A 16,902-nucleotide genomic window follows, 5' to 3' on the forward strand; every position below is an offset into this window, starting at 1 on the left:
AGTAGACCTTTTGCATGTATTGGTGTAAACCTATTGACTATGTAATAATCCACACCCCTAACATATAAATATATTTGGTTTCAATTCATAACACGGAGCCCCCTATTCTAGCTGTTTTATTATACATGTGGACATCTATTGGGAACAGTAATCTGTGGTAGTGCAGCAAGACACCTTAAGCGAAGCAAATACATATTTACACTATTTAATTATTTCACCCTTGTATACAGTACTGTGCCTGCAACTATTGGAACGATGTATTACTGACTAAGCAAAAAATCATCATGTCATGGGCAACAACTTATTTAGGGGTCATTCAAAGATGGGTTTGTGCATCTGATTATCATTTTTAATCATTCTAAAGCATAATATGTAGATACAGCAGGTAGGTACAAACAAATCAGCTATGTGGGCTTGAAAGGGTCAGCTCACATCACAGTATATCCCACTCTCCGGATGAGTGCAGAGTGGTGCACACACACTGCACAGACTAGACCATGCTAGTGCTATTCCCAATCCCATTCCCAGCAGTAGCAATAGTTTGGCCTTGGCCGCGCGGGCGGCAGCGTGTGACGTGTGCAGCAGCAGCAGCAGCAGCAGCAGCAGCGCGGAGAGTGGCGGAGGAGGGGGAATGGCGGAGACCGCGGGTGTCGTGTGAGCGTGTGTCCCAGCAGACGGCACGTAGCACCGTGAGGCCGCGCGCAGATTTGGCGTGTGTGGACGGCAGTGCGACTATAGTGTACAGTAAGTGATTTATTAGTACAGTGTTATACGGCTGTGCTGACTGCTCGCGTTATAGAGTGTGTGCCGCTGGGGGTGTACGTTTCACGGTATAAACCAGATTCTCCCCATAAGACTCCTGTTTTTCTGCATACGTGATACCAGGATCTATTTACTAAGCAGCTAATCGGATCCTGTCATTTTTTTTCAACCATTGTTTGCAACATGGCTGGTAGGGGAAGATGTGTTGGCACTTTATCTCTCTCCAAGGTTAATCTGGGTAAAGACTGGACAACAGTGGGGGATGGGCGAGCAGGGGCCATGCTGTATATTTTCTCTGTAGTCCTGCATGTATGAACAGGCGCAGGAGCGTGCGTCATCAGTGACATAGGCCCGCATTGTAATTTCTCCGGGCCCAGGCGTGTTTGCTCCGGGGACTGATGTTTTGTATAGTCGCCATGGCGCTCGCACCGGGGGGAGGGGGTGGTATGAGGGTGAGCGCTACCATGGGGACGGTCATCGTTTCCTGGGTGGAGCCACGATTATGCTGGAAAATACTGGGTGTCCCTGTGCAAACACGGGCTGCTGCCTGCCGGGGCCCACCCAGCTCTTGGACCCCACAAGTCTAAGTCAGTCAGACTGACTGAGAGTTGCGAGCAAGGGAAAAATCATTTGATAGTTGGCAACCATCGAATGACTACTGCAATGCACGCTACCCTGCGAATAAATGTTTATGCAAAACATTAATTTGCAGTGCGGTGGGGGTGTGCAGACTGTGGCGAGGGTGGGTTGCTGCTTAGGGAGCCAAATAGAATCACCCCCATTCTGCGTACAAACTGGATGACATTCTAAAGGCGGCCATCCCACTAGTGCAGTGGTTCTCAAACTCGGTCCTCGGGACCCCACACAGTTCAAGTTTTCCAGGTCACCCGACAGGTGCACTTATTACTGACTGACAGATTTTAAAAGATCCACAGGTGGAGCTAATTATTTCACTTGATTCTGTGAGGAGACCTGCAAAACATGCACTGTGTGGGGTCCTGAGGACCGACTTTGAGAAACCTGTGCACTAGTGTGATATGGCCGCTAAGCGATTTGGACGCATTGCTGCGACGGATCACATGAAAAGTGCATGTCATTTTCCTGCGGTGGAGATAAGTGCGATACGATTCCTGTGTGCCTCACATGCCATAAAAATTCATTGTACAGTAGCCCTTGCTAGGTTTGCATAAGATACATTGTAAGCAAAAGGGGCGCATATAATGTATCCTATATGATCCGGCAGCTGTCGGGTGAGTTTGCTGGGTATTTTATGTGAGGTAACGCGTGCCGTACCGCACCCCAGTGGGCTTTAGGTTTGTGATTTTGACCCAAAATCATTTAGAATGTCGTCCTGTGTGTACTCAGCTCTAGTGTGCACCCCATAGTTTTGACCATTTATTTCTGGTTAGTATATTGTGAAGGGTACTATTTTTAAGGCAAAAAAAAGTATATTCTAATTAAATATTTCAGAATCCTGATTGTATTGCTTGTTTTTACCTGTTTTAAGTTATGGCTTGTCCTTGATTGCACATATTTATGCTCCTGCCTCTTGTTCCTATATTGATAGAGAATCAACAATTAGATGGAGCCATTGTTATTGGGTTTCTCGCGGTGCACCCAAGGCCCTGGCATGCGAGCGTCCACATCACCTGCCAGATACGGGAATCTGCCGTGCCAGCGCACCCGATGAGACTGGCTGTTATCCCCCGCTCTAGCAGAAGAGATGTTTATACATCTTGTATGTACCGTCCTGTTTTTAGTGTTCCCGCTAGGCTGTGCCCTGCTCCTCTGGCAGCGCCCCGCTAAACAGCCTGCCTTTGTCACCGCTGGTGTGACCGGGGAAGCCCGGCGCCGCTGTACATAGCGATGCCCGGCACTTCCCCGGCAGTGTACAGCTTTCTGGGTGGCCGGGTCTGCCCCCTTTGTGTGACGCCGCCGGCCGGGCCCACCCCTTTGTGTGACGCCACCGGCCGGGCACGCCCCTTTTCGCGCGCGGCCCGGGCACGCCCTTTTGTGACGTCGGCAGCCCGGGCATGCCCAAAATAGTGACGTCGGCGGGCTCTGTCCGACCCCCCCGCCCTAGTTCCTAGAAGGAACACTAGTTTTCCTTGGTAAAGAGGCAAAGCATGAAATGATTGGGTGCCGGACGGGGTCCCCACACGCATTTACCCGACGTCTGGATACCGACTGTCAAAACACTGACAGCCGGGTTCCAGATGGCCGTCGGCAATTTTCCGTTGTGGGGGTCCATGACCCCCATAGAGGGAGAATGGAATAGGTGGCTCGCGTAGTGAGCCCGCAAGGGGCTTAGTTGCGCTCACCATGCTGTCTGGGTCCGGCCAGTCAGGATCCCGAAGTCGGGCTAATGACTGTCAGGATCCCGACTGTCGGACCCCTGTACCACACCCGAAATTCTTTAGTTGCACAATAAGTGCTGCTATAATACATCCACTAGTGTTCATTCTAGAACCCTGCCCCTTGTACTCCTAGCAGTTCCTCCTTCTGTCTGGTGTTGCTGTCTGCTGTGGTGTTTCAACAACAGGCTGGTTTGTCACTCAGCATTGAAATACTGTACTAACCAGACTGCTATAAATACCACAGCAGACAGAGATGCCCCAGGCAGGAAAGTGGAACTGCAATTATTTTACACGGGGCAGGGTGCTAGAATAAAAACAATCTACCCCTGAGTTCATGGATTCAGTTCCCTACACAGTCGGACCCATATGTTTCTTTAGCTAACATGCTCTCTTAGTGGATGAGGCTGCATCAGTCAAAAGGGCTAATGAAATAATAGGAAATAAGAAAGAAATGGCTGTGCGCGAAAGATCAGAAGGCTCCCAGGACATATGGCATGTTTTAACCTATTATTTGAGCAGCAGTCAGATGTGGGTACTCAAAAACCACATAAAGAGTATACAGTATATAGAGAGAGAGAAAAAGGCAGACGGCGCTAGAAATAATAGTCATAGAAAATTAATAAGAATGAATAATAAAAACCCAATAATACCCCTTTCAGACAGAAAAAAAGACCTGGGAATTTCCCTGGTCCAGCAGGGTAGACCTGGGTTTTTTTTCTGTCTGAAAGGGTCAACCCTGGTCTAAAATGCCAGGGCTTCAACCCAGGAATTTACCTGGGTTTTTCCCGGGTCTGTATTCCAAAAACCCTGGTCGCCGGCTGTCTGAAAGGAAACGATCCGGGTTTTTGGGATTATTACACATTGTTAGGCACTGATTGGCTCTCCTGGTGGGGTGCTGGCTGATTGGTTGTGAGGATTGGCCTCTCTGATTGGCTGGGAGGGCATGGCAATGGGGCTGGCCTCTGAGGTCATTAGGGAGCTGAAGAAAGGATAGCATGGCCCACTGGTAAAGGCAAGAGGTGAGAGCTGCTGGCAGTGAGAGGGGAGGAGGATATCGGCAAACAGATGACTGGGACAGTCAAAGATGCCACAGTGTACTCAAACATTGCAAATACTGTATACTGACAGCCATGTGAGGTAACATGTACCTTCCAGTATATAAAAAAAATAAAACTTGTTTACAACATATCCTTGTGTCATGCCATGGTAAATGCAATGCAGTGAGCAGTCACCACCCACTTTTGATGACCTCATCTCTGTGTGCCTTTAAAACTGTCCTTTACTTATGACACACAGAGTTTTGCAGGAAAAATCTGGCTTCTGTGTGGAAAGGGGTCGACACGGGAAATACCCGGGTTTTTGCTCCTGTGTGAAAGGGGGTCAGCACCATGCTGCCTAGTTCTACCCAGGTTTTTGTATCCAGGAAATACCTGGGTTTTTCTGTCTGAAAGGGGTATTAGATATACAAGTACAGAAAAGTATATAGCAAAAAAATAATCCTGAAAATCACTGTGGATCCACAGTAGTTAAAAATGTCACCATAATGACAGTGGGAGAGAGTCCAGATTTATTTTTCCTAAAAATAGCCAAATTATCCAACATTGGCTGAACTTTAAATATAAATGGATGAAGTTTGAAATGATGAATAAAATGTTAAATTTAATGGATGAGGATTAATATGAATATGGATGAACGCAGTTCCATTAGTGGTTAGCAGATGAGTGAATATCTCCTTTTTTTTTTTTTGCAATCCCCGATCCCTATCACGAACGGGGTTCAGCGGGTTACCCGCACCTGTCGGCGAAGGGTAGACACACGCTGGTCCGTTCAGTGTAGCGCGGTGAATATCTCCTTTTTGTTAGTAATAGTTCTGTAAGTAGTGTTCCCGCTAGGCTGCGCCCTGCCCGATTTTGAAAAGGCAAAATGCGCCCTGCCCCTCTCAGCGCCCTGCTAAAACAGCCTCACGGCGATGCCCGGTGCTTCCCCGGCAGCATAGTGACTTCGGAGGGATGGTGGCGGCCGGCCGGCCCCCTTTCATGGCGCTGGACGGGCCCGCCCCTTTCATGACGGCGGTCACCCGGGCACGCCCCTCTTGTGACATTGGCGGCCCGGGACCGCCCCCAGCTGTGACATCGGCGGGCCTGGGCCGCCCCCCCGGCGCCCTGCCCGAAGCCAAACCTAGAGTGAACACTAGTAAGATTAGTGAAGCATGTTCACAGTACTGGCAAGTTATCAAAGCGGTTATTGGTTACAGGCTTGGCACTGCATATAATTCAGTCAGATGGCAGGGGCTTTCTTCACCCCAGCGGTGAAACCTTTCTAGTGACGGTTCCCGGTCATTTTTTTGTCATGTGCCAGGTATAAAATATGGAATCCGTCTGTGGTCGAAATGGCCGCTGGAAATTCAGGGCAAGAGCTGGTACCAGGCAGGGGTGCTGATGCGTTTCTCCACCTCTCACGATCAGTGGCTTCCTCAGAGTGTCGTATCGGTGTCTTGCTGCCAGCTTTTAACATGCCGGGCACTTCCGGGTTTGCTGTTGAGGGTATGTCACTTCCGTGTCTCATGCCTCTATCGCAGGCATCCTGTGTCAAGCCACGTTTTCAGTCTCAGATTCCTATTGTGTGAGTATATGTGACATTGGGCCTTATTCTAGTTCACTCTTTCTGACAATCCTTCTTAGATGGACAAAACCATGTGCACTGTAGGGGGGCAGATGTAAAATGTGCAGAGAGAATTAGATTTGGGTGAGTTATTTTGTTTCTGTGCAGGGTAAATACTGGCTGCTTTATGTTTACACTGCAATATAGATCTCACTTTGAAGTAAAACCCCACCCAAATCTAATTCTCTCTGCACAAATAACATCTGCCCCACCTGCAGTGCACATGGTTTTGTCCATCTAAGAACGAATTAGCCAGAACGAGTGAACCAAAATAACCCCCATTGACTGGGTGGTTTATGCAGCTTTCAGACCGCATAACTGGCTTTGACCCGTTATTTGAAAACGTTTCCAAAAACGGGTCTGCCAGGTAAAACCCCTTTCACACCGCATCTCCCCCCCCCCCCCCCCCCCCCCCCAATGTGTTTAAGAAACCCCCCCAATGTATTTAAGAACCCCCCGGCAGTATGGACGGCTGCGCTTATAAAAAAAAAAGTGACTTTCGGAAAATGGCTGCCCCATCGGAAAACCTGTTTTAAAAAACTGTCTTTCGTATGGGGGCAGCCATTTTCCGTAATTCACTTTTCTTATAAGCAGCAGTAAAGTGGTTCTGCACTTTTCAGACCGCACAGATTACCGTTTTAAAACAGTTAAAAATCGGCAAAATACCGGTTTTTAAGTGCGGTCTGAAAGGGGCATAAGTGGTCTCTGCGTGTCAAGCCTCGTTTCCAATTTTCCAATATCATTGGCTTTGTTGTGTGTTTGCTACAGTCTGTTACGCTATCCTCATCTCGCTAGATTTGCCCCCCAAGGCTATGAAGCCACCTTGGGGGAGCTCATTTTCTGCCTCAGTTCAGGGTCCATAAATTCTTACAGAACGGGGCCACAGTCGGGGAGCCCTCGTCACCCCAACCCCACCTTCAGCAACGGATTCGGAGTATGAACTGGATGATGAGTAGGCATTGGGATGACAATGCTGACGAGGGGGACACCTCAGGCAAAGGGCCGCCCCATTATGCATTACTGTGGCACCCTTAGTCACAACAGTAAAATAAACCCTTAATTTAGAGGACCCTGCTGACCCAGATCCTCTGGGCCTATTTTCAAATGTCCTAAGAGAACTCTATCTTTATTCCCCATGTCTGCATACTTGGAATGTCCACTCGGATCCCCCTCAGGAGGATAGAAGCTACTTCTACTGTATACCCACATGTCGGTAAACTAGTGTTAGTGTAGTTAGTTGCCCATTCCACCTGAGCCCCTGCAGATAGGAAGTTGGAAAACTTCCTAAAACTTATTTGCACTTTAAAGGTGGTAGCTAGGTATGCCCTGGCAAGGTCAGGGTACAATGGGCAACTACTCTCGTGGCTACCGAGGGCATGCCTGCAGCGAACCTGTTCCCTACCATTGAGAGGGTACATCAGGCTACACCCTACTTGGGGGAGGCAGTTCTTGACACTAATCCCCTAACCTCAGGTGTGTCTGCTTAGCTTGTTGCAGCACGGAGATCCTGGTGGCTGCACTTTTGAAGGGTGGACCCGGCCTCTGAGAAAACCTCAGAAGCGCTTCCCTTTGAGGGTTCCCTTTTGTTTGGGTCTGAACTGGATACAATTGTGGCTACGGTTGCAGCTTCCAAGGCAGCTTTCCTACCACCCACTCTTCCGCATATTAGGGTACATTCCTTTTCAAGAACCCGACCCCAACCTGCCAAGTCCTTTGGGCCAGGTGTAAGCGTCCCTGGGCCACCGGGCACCCAGACTCTCAGTCAGAGGGCAAACATGTAGGAGCGGACCTCCACATGGGGGCTCACTAGGTGGGAGTCCACCTGTTGGGGTTTTTAGCAGTCTACCTGGAATCCACAACTGACGCTGGGTTTGGGATGTTGTCCCCCGAGGCTTCTCCCTAACCTTTTGGCATTGCCCGCCCAACTCGTTCTTTTCCACGGGTTCTCCAAAGGACTGGGAAAAGTTCAGTGCTCTGAAACATTCCATCCAGAACCTCCTATAGTGTTCCCGCTAGGCTGTTTTAGCGGGGCGCTGCACCCTGCCCGATTTTTACAGGGCAAAATGCGCCCTGCCCTGCTAGCAGCGCCCCGCTAAAACAGCCTGGTGCCTGCCCTGGCTGTGTGCAGGGGGAGGCGCAGCGCCGCCTTAGACGGCGATTCCCAGCGCTTCCCCGGCAGCACGGTAACTTCGGCGGGGCTGGGCATGCCCCTTTAGTGACGGCGGCTCCCGGGCCCGCCCCCTTTAGAGACGGCGCCGGCCAGGCCCGCCCCTTTTCATGACGTCGCGGCCTGGGCACGCCCCTTTTGTGAAGTCGGCTGCCCGGGACCGCCCACAACTGACGTTGGCGGGCCTGGTCCGCCCCCCTTGCGCTGCCCCCGTGCAGCGGCGCCCTGCCCGCCCTCATTTCTAGAGGGAACACTACTCCTACAGTAGGGCATCACAACACCTGTCCCTTCGGCTTGAGGAGGCTCAAGATTCTACATCTGCCTTTTTTCTGAGCAGGGAGCCCAGTGGGACATGCCGTCACATTCTCAAAGTAACACAATTCAACAAGTTTGTAAGGGTCCTGAGGTTCAGACTGGAAACTTTGCGATCCATAGTCTTTGCCCTACGTTCAGGAGACTGTATGGTTTTCCTGGACATCCAGGATGCATAATTGCATATCCCCATCGGGGCTCTGCCTTTCGGATGACCAGTGATGGGCAGCAGGCTTCGCACCCAGGGAGTCTGGATACCTGTTGTTTCTGGCACACATCATCAATTGGCTCAAGTCATCCGTTCCCGCGTCTGACGTCTCCCCCTGATGGGCAGAGCAACAGTAGGTAGCCCTGCTGGCCCTGGGGCAGGATGTGGGACCGTCCCCAAAAAATTGGGCAGTCCTGCGAAACCATACATACAGAGACAGCATTTCTCCACATGAGAGGTAACGTGGGTTTTCCACACGAGGTTTTGGAGCAGTAGAAGAAGCCTGGTGTGTAATCAGCAGCACCTGTGATCTCATGATATAAGTGTTTCCAGGGCAGAGTGCTCTTGATGGTGGATTAGCTGCACAAGTGATCGGCTGGGGTGTGGGCTATGGTAGGGACCAATGGAGCCTTTACAAGAGTCTATTTTATGCTGGGATTACCTGTATGCTACTGCCTGTAACTACACTTGCCCTTTAGAATAGTAGACAGCTGTGCCTTCAGTGTAAAACATTAAAGTGAAATCCTTGAATAATATGGGGATATGCCTACCAGAGATACGAGGAAAGAGCACGTGTAGCGATCTTTCTTGCATCCGTCTCCTAATTGGTCCTCCTCGTCCACAGGTATGGAACTCGGATGGAGTATATAGACCCAAGAAGAGGGAATAATTTTTAGTTTAAAGCAAAAAGAAAAAAAAATGTTTTCCTTTAAAGTGACTGATAATAAGTGGTGCTGTGCTGCCACCGTGTGGTCAAAACTTGTATTACACCCAGTGTAAAGTGCTTAAATGAAGAAATGACTCACATTTGACGGGTCCAGTGTCGACAGGGACCCCTGTGACCTCTCAAAGTTTTAGGGTACCTTAAATGAAGAAACCCTCCCACCAAGGGGGGGTAAGAAAAATAGTGTAATAGAGTTTAAAAAAGGGTTTTTTTAATGAACAAATAAAAAGTATACGGTGCTGGTGGCACTCAAATCGGGACTTCATACAAATAAAGAAGAGCTGAGACCGTATTCAGCTGGCGCTAACAGTTACGGAATTAAATTTCCTTCGTCGGAGTACTCTATGAAGTCCAGTTTTGAGTGCCACCAGCACCGTATACTTTGATATATATTAATTAATGCTGATTAAGACTGAGGCTAACTGATTCAGAATTGACTGTACAGTTGGAAAATAAGTCATCTGTCGGAGAGGTGTTTTATTGTGCTTCTTGATTCGATTCCAATATACTCATCACTAAGTGGAGTATCACAGGGTCACCGGAATAAATATTGTGACTACATCTCCCTTAATAACTCCCAAAAAGGCTACCTATTATATTTTCGTTTGTATCGAACCAAGGTATATAAAGTCCATAGATCCTGGTGTATTACCCCTGAAGAAGTCCCTAGTGGACGAAACGCGTAGGGTTCTGCGTGATCTTTCAACACCTATGATCAAAGCTGTATTGGATGACAATGACACACCATGAAATTGTATAATTGATTTCATATGAGAAGTGTTTTATGAAAGCATTTTTAAGTGTTTTACTGTATGTAATAAATGTTTTATATTTTTCCAATTGTGGATTGGTGAAACTATCTTCTGAGCGCACCTCTACACCTTTTCTCTTCACTCTTTACGTCAGACTCCCATTAGCGGCGGAGTCTCTAGAGTCGTGCTGCTCACCCAATAGCGCAGGATAGGGTCACAAACTCCCCTTTTTCTTATATATATATATATATATATATATATATATATATATATATATATATATATATATATATATATATATATATATATATATATAGGCAAAATGCTTAAATTGCCCCATGTGTATTCCACCTAAAGAGCCATTGTCTGTTTAGGTTTAATGCAGATCCATATATTATGGTGATTGATCACCATAAAATTTAACATAATTCTGTCTTTTTTTTTTTGCTGCTGAACAGAAATGGACAAGGACCGAGTCCTGCAGAGATTGCAGAAGGATGTGCGCTCTTTGTTAATTGCATCCAAACATGGGTTGAGCGTACAGGAACTTGAGCGTGATTACCGCATGCTAATTGGTACACCTCTTCCAGTAAGGAAACTCGAATACAGAACAACCATGGAGCTGCTCTTGGATATGCCAGATGTGGTAAACATCTACACCAAAGTTGACGGCACAGTGATATTGTCAGGTATGTACCTTTCTTCACTGGTCCTCCTAGCATAGAGGGTGGTGGAGGTCCGAAGGTTGATGGACTGTAGCAATGAAGGTACTGTAGGACTATTTTATATAGCTCATTCCAAAAGCAATATACCAGAATCATTATTAATTGTATATTTCCTTCCCTTTATGCCTCTCAAGCTGTTGTTAATGAAGAAACAAAGAACATTGCGGATTTGGTGTCCCGACAGAAGACTGAAGCCAAAAGGAAAGTTATAAACAAACGTCGCATATCGAGACCTGTGTGCCATAAGGACCTGGTGAGACGTGGCAGAATAGCTCCTGTGCTTCCTGCATCAGTGAAAAGTGACCTACGAGACCTTCTCTCCATCTCACCATTGCTGGTCTCCCAGCTGGAACCTGCCTTTTATAAACGGTTTGGCCGCAGTTTTCAGTATACCAGATATGGGTTCTACTCCTTATTAGAAGTCCTCAGATCTGTATCCGACATTGTACAGGTGACGCAGACTAGAGCAGGTTCAATGCTTGTGTTGAAGAACTCTGATCCCAAGAGTACATCTATTGGTGAGTATGTATCATCGGTGAGTTGAAGGCATTAAATGAGCCTGACGTACTGCATTGTCTTATCTATCTAGCTTCCTGATCGCCTTAATCCGTTTTCCAATTCCATCCACCAGAATGCAAATACAGCAGGAGATGTCTGTATTAAATAGACACCTCCTGCATTGCATTTGCGATCCAAGTGCAGCACACTGACTCTGATCACCATTGCAACCATATGCCTGATTTGCGTAAGCTGAGGCTTACTCGGACTGGCCGGTTCCTGGCAGCTTACAAGACCAAAAGAAACTGCAGCCACGCAGGTCCTGGACATGGGGGTGTGCCCGTTTCCAGAAACGCTGCCTGTACCCTGCTCCGCCCGCTCCCCACCCCCTGCGACATATTGCGGCTTAATGAACCTGCGAGCTGACTCACAGATCGAGGGCTGCACAGAAGTATTACACATCCTGCCCAGTCCTCCCTCCGTAGGAGATGTAGGGAACCATCGGGTTAATGTACATCTCTGGATCAGGTACTTAATAAGAATTCATTTGTTTTTAGAAATAATAATAGACAATACTTAATTTTATCTATTTTCAGGCTCAAGTGTACAATTCTCTAATCCAGCTGTTCATTTAAATGGACCTGGCTGTGCGCCTATAGACACACAAAACTGTAAAACCAAGCCATTTGTTCAGGATAAGCCTTTGCTAGTTGCATCCACACCACCTGCCCCAACTACCACCCTGGAGAAGCTTTTCAATGATGCAGAGACGGAATATTTTTTGAACAAGACTCTTAAGAACGTCCCAAAAGAGAATGAATCTGGAGTTTGTAAATCTCAAGTGATGAACTCAAGCATGTTCCCATCCCCAGTGTCACAAGACACAGCTGATAAAGTACTGGTTAATCCTCCGATACCCCTAGAAACTGTCATTTCTGGAGGCACCAGCTCGGCTGCTGGTACCATGAGATCAGATCCAGGACCTGGCAATGATTGCAGTCTGCAGTGGCTGGAAGAAAAGGTATGTTCAAGGTGCCTATTTGTGATTTATCAGAATGATCAAATTATTCCGATTTTTAATGGGAGCATTCCTAAAGATAATAATAGGTGTATTTGAATGGGCTTGATTAGCTTCTCAATGTCCATGTTGCCAGTCTTTCCCTTTTACTGTGTACTTCCACATGGAGTGGAGTTTTGTGTGAAGTAACTTGATAATTTATATCGGTAACTCTGAGGAATACTTGGGAAAACCCGTCAAGTCTACCCACTTTCACACAGCCCCACTACACCAAACTTCCATACCATTTGCTCTACACCAGGAATGCCCAAACTATGGCTCTCCAGCTGTTGTGAAACTACAAGTCCCATCATGCCTTGCCACAGTTTTGCTATTGGGGAATGCTAAAAATATGGCAAGACATGCTGGGATGTGTAGTTTCACAACAGCTGGAGGGCCCCAGTTTGGACATGTCTGCTCTAGACCCTGCTGCAGATGTGTTTTTTTTATCAGAGTCTGCAGCAACAGTGCAGTGGTCTAAATCTCTGGACCTATTTCGCATTGAGCATTAAAAAACAAAAACCTGCAGGCATGCCCAGGCGTTCGGGGAGGGTCACAGATTAGCGAAAGATCAGAGCTACTCACATTTGCACAGGCTACAAAACCTTTTGATGGTTCAGGAATTGTGTATGGATTTGCAAGTAGATGCCGGTTAGCGATCCGTTCACAATTCACTCACAAATTTACACTCAGTGGGTTTTCTTTCTGTCTGTGTGGTGTAGTTTGCTATCTACTCGCAGTAATCTGCGACTTTGCAGATTAGTGATCCAAGCTGAATTAGACCCTCTTTTCTCAAGAAACCCTAACTATCCAGGTTTTAAAGATGTTCCTGCATAAGCAGAGACTTTTTATTTTGTACCTGTGATTAGCACACCGGTGCACAAGCATTACCCTTTTTCAGAGCTAAGTGAACCCTGACTGCTGTCCATCCCAGGTGAGAAAGTAACCTCGGCCAGCATTTGACCAGCTGCTATCTGCATACTGTTGAAATACCATACATGTCAGATGAGACTTGGGAACAGTTATCATTATAGTGTGCCAGCACTTTGCAAGGCTGTGAGTTTTATAGGGGCGGGTCCTAATAGCCGCAATGAACCCCTTCTCTGGTGAGCGCCGGCTATAGGGACTGGGACACGTGTGCGCTTTATGCACACGGGCATACCAGTCTCCCTGCCCGTCTCTGCTTCAGGGAGACACTGCCCAGTTCGGGGGGGGGGGGGCGGAGGAGTCAGCAGGGACCCACGGCAAGAATCGCCAGCCCCTGCAAAGATGGAGCCGATTCCATCTGTTTATTAACTTTGTAAACCTAATCCCAAAAGCTATGTTCTCTTTCAAAGTTAGTTTATTATTTTTATCCTTGATGAAGGCCGCCAGCTATAGGCAGAGTCTGGAGACAGTCAGGACTCCTCATTGTTGGTGGCAGTCAAGAGGAATCCTGTACATCAGGCATGTCCAATCTATGGCCCGCCAGCTGTTGTGAAGGCATGCCCAGCATGCCTTGTAATAGTTACATAGTAGGTAAGGCTGAATAAAGACTTGCGTCCATCTAGTTCAACCTATGTTTATAATGGCTTATCCCTTGTTGTATAGTATATTCTGATATTTTAAAGACAGATTATGTTACTTATTTGTACCCATGGATGTTTTTAACCAATAAATGTTTATCCTACCTTATTTTAAAAGTATTTGTGTCTGCCGACACCACTTCTCCAGGAAGAGAGTTCCAAAGTTTGACTGCTCTGACTGTAAAGAATTTTTTTTCTTCTAGATGAACAAAAACTTTTTTTTTTCCTCTAATCTAAACTCGTGCCCTCGTGACCTAGATTTCTTTCAAGCAGAGAAAAGGGTGTGTGACAGTTCCTTATATTGGCCCCTGATATATTTGTACATGTTGAGCATGTCCCCCCTTAAACGTCTCTTCTCTAGTGTACATAGTCCCAAATTGCTTAATCTCTCCTCCATAGCTTAAAGTCTCCATTCCCCTAATACTGTAAACTTTGTTGCTCTTCTTTGGATTTTTTCTTATGCTATGATGTCCTTTTTTATAGTTTTAGCATTCCATAATAGCAAAGCTGCAGCAAGGCATGGTTGGACTTGTAGTTTCACAACAGCTGGAGGGCCATAGTTTGGACATGCCTGCTGTACATTCTCCAAGCAGGCCTCTGCTGCACCCTCTGTCCCCATGGCCTTTGGGACATAGGGTGATCCTATAAGTGATCCTTTCTGTCATTTATAGGATGCAGTAAAGAAATAGACCAAACATGATTGGCTGCTATTGGCAACACCACCAGTCTCCATTATTAGAAACTTTATCCGTCTGTATACTGACCGTCGGAATCCCAACTATTGGGCATCATCTGGCACCTGCAGGCCATGCACCCCAGGGTTGTTTGTCTTACAATGACAAGCAATGTAAGACTCCTGATAACTACCGTAGTTGATGTTTTAAAGTACATCTACACATCACCGTGTTGGATGAGAACTGCTGATACCTGTCGATGTCTGGATTAGTCAGACGCCGCAACACAGTTATGGAGGTGCATGGAGCTATCTTTAAGAAAGCACAAAGAAATATGTCATACATGGTGGGAAAGATTATTATTTATTCCAATAAAAAAACTGGGAATTTTAATTGTAAAAAATAAGTTATTTTTTAAATTGTAATTCTATAATGAGAACATTTTTCACTAAAGAAAATAAGATAACAGAAGGAAGATAGATGAGAAAACAATGGAAAAAGAGAATTACTGTCGCTCAATTAACATTAATTCAGATGATTAAAACATAGCCATGAATAAAACAAATGACTGTATTTTAAATGGCAGTCAAAGATTTTAACATTTTAATATGTCATCCCAATTCTTTATTATTATTATTTTTTTTTTTTTTAAGCCTGATGTACTAGTTAAAGGGTTCTCAAAGTTGGTCCTCCGACCCCACACAGTTCACGTTTTCCATGTCACCTGTCTGGTGCACAGGTGCACTCATTACTCACTGACACATTTTAAAAGATCCACAGGTGGAGCTAATTATTTCACTTGTGATTCTGTGAGGAGACCTGCAAAACATGCACTGTGTGGTGTCCTGAGGACCGAGTTTGTGAACCTGTGTACTAGTTGATTATATTGTAAAAGACTAAAAGGGTCCAATGCCTGGACACCATGCTAAATCCTAAGGCGGTGTGAGTTCTTAAATACACTATGTTTTCTTGCAGCTGGATAAAGATTTGAAACTGTGTTTATCTCAGAAGAGAACAGCTGCTGTTTTCAGCCCAGAGTTTCGACAAGATATAAAACATGTAAGCATAAATTACATTTGAATTTACAGATTTAGTGTTACAAGTGTACAGCATTACCGAATTTGACAGTTGACTGATTTCTTCAACCTGTGTATTGAAGGGGAGATGTATTATTGCGGCATGCTATAGCGCTTCCTGCTTTGCCTGTTTACCGAGGCGAAGCTGTAAACAGTAGTGACAAGGTATCTTACCATCTCAGCTGCTGGAATGTGGAGGAGAAATTTCCCCCATTCGTTGATACCTGTCTGTGCCCAAGCGCATCAGCTTATAGCTGATGCGCTGTGTCTCTCTCTCCACTACTAATGCACAAGTTCTCTTGTGCAGCCCGGAACCCAGCAGCCACTAGGGTATATGTGAACGGGGCAACGACACCTGCAGTTATTAAAATCGATCGCTGCTGATGTCAAACAGTCAGTGCCTCTGACCATTTATACATTTGCAGAGACATCAGTTTGTTTTTTTTGTAGATAGCATCATTGATAATGATGGGCTCATTGTGCTGCTGGCATTTGTTACATGCCACTACAGAAATATATGGGGACAAGTGGTATCGGTGCACGTAACCATGCACTGATGCAACTTCTACACGCAGTAACTCGGCTACATAAATCTACCCATGAATCATTTTCCCCTTAACGTTAAACAATGTTCCTTTTAAAGACCCTACAAAATAAAAACCTGTGAGTATGCAGTTTTTCATTAGGCATGACAAACGTTTTTAGTACCTGTCGTTCGATCGGTCTGTCCTTTTGTTTTTCTTCTTCCTGAATTACTGAGCAGACCGCTGCATATAATATTTGATGACCTAAAAATACTTACAAAAATTCTGTTGCTTTTAAAACAGGTGGTTAACCAGCATTCGCAAGGTCTCCCTGTTTCACAATTGCCAGGTCTCTATAAGGTAATAAAAGTTACTTGAATGTTTTTATTGTACTTCTTCGCATCAACCAGTATGGTTACACATGGGAACTGGATTTAGATTTTCTTATAGCTGTAAGCTTTATCTGTTAGTGGGTGTAGAGGTGTGTTTATTTTTTCTTCTTTCTTGTAACATTTTTGGTTACTTTGCCAAAATATATAATGCTGCATTACCACCACAAAAATATTTTCCTAAGATGCCGCCTTCCGATAGCTGGAATCCTTTAACAAAAATAACGTCCTTGAATGTCACTAAGGAACCACAGTTTTATGTTTCAAAACAACTAAAATTACATTAAATGATTTCATATCCACAATACATATCAAAAGTAAAATTTCAGTGTTGAAACTATGCATATGTCCACCTGAATCTGAGATTTTAAATAAGTCATGGTCCCAGAAGATTAGAGATGTGCGGTCCAGTGGTCACACCATTAGATATTTTCTAATTCTGGGTGCCGCT

General features: G+C 45.9%; 1 protein-coding gene across 1 annotated transcript in view; it reads left to right on the forward strand.

The window, feature by feature from the left end:
• The first annotated feature begins 464 nt into the window (after positions 1-464).
• Positions 465-16,902, forward strand: part of TDRD5 (tudor domain containing 5) — a 49,911-nt gene continuing 33,473 nt past the window's right edge. Inside the window, exons 1-6 of the mRNA XM_083157159.1 lie at positions 465-744; positions 10,402-10,632; positions 10,803-11,186; positions 11,763-12,187; positions 15,438-15,521; positions 16,366-16,422. Of these exons, the coding sequence (XP_083013285.1) occupies positions 498-744; positions 10,402-10,632; positions 10,803-11,186; positions 11,763-12,187; positions 15,438-15,521; positions 16,366-16,422 (1,428 nt within the window). The 5' untranslated portion in view covers positions 465-497. The remainder of the gene's footprint in view (positions 745-10,401; positions 10,633-10,802; positions 11,187-11,762; positions 12,188-15,437; positions 15,522-16,365; positions 16,423-16,902) is intronic.

The sequence above is a fragment of the Crinia signifera genome, chromosome 8 (genome assembly GCF_055691185.1).
Source record: "Crinia signifera chromosome 8, ASM5569118v1, whole genome shotgun sequence".
NCBI lineage: Eukaryota > Metazoa > Chordata > Amphibia > Anura > Myobatrachidae > Crinia > Crinia signifera.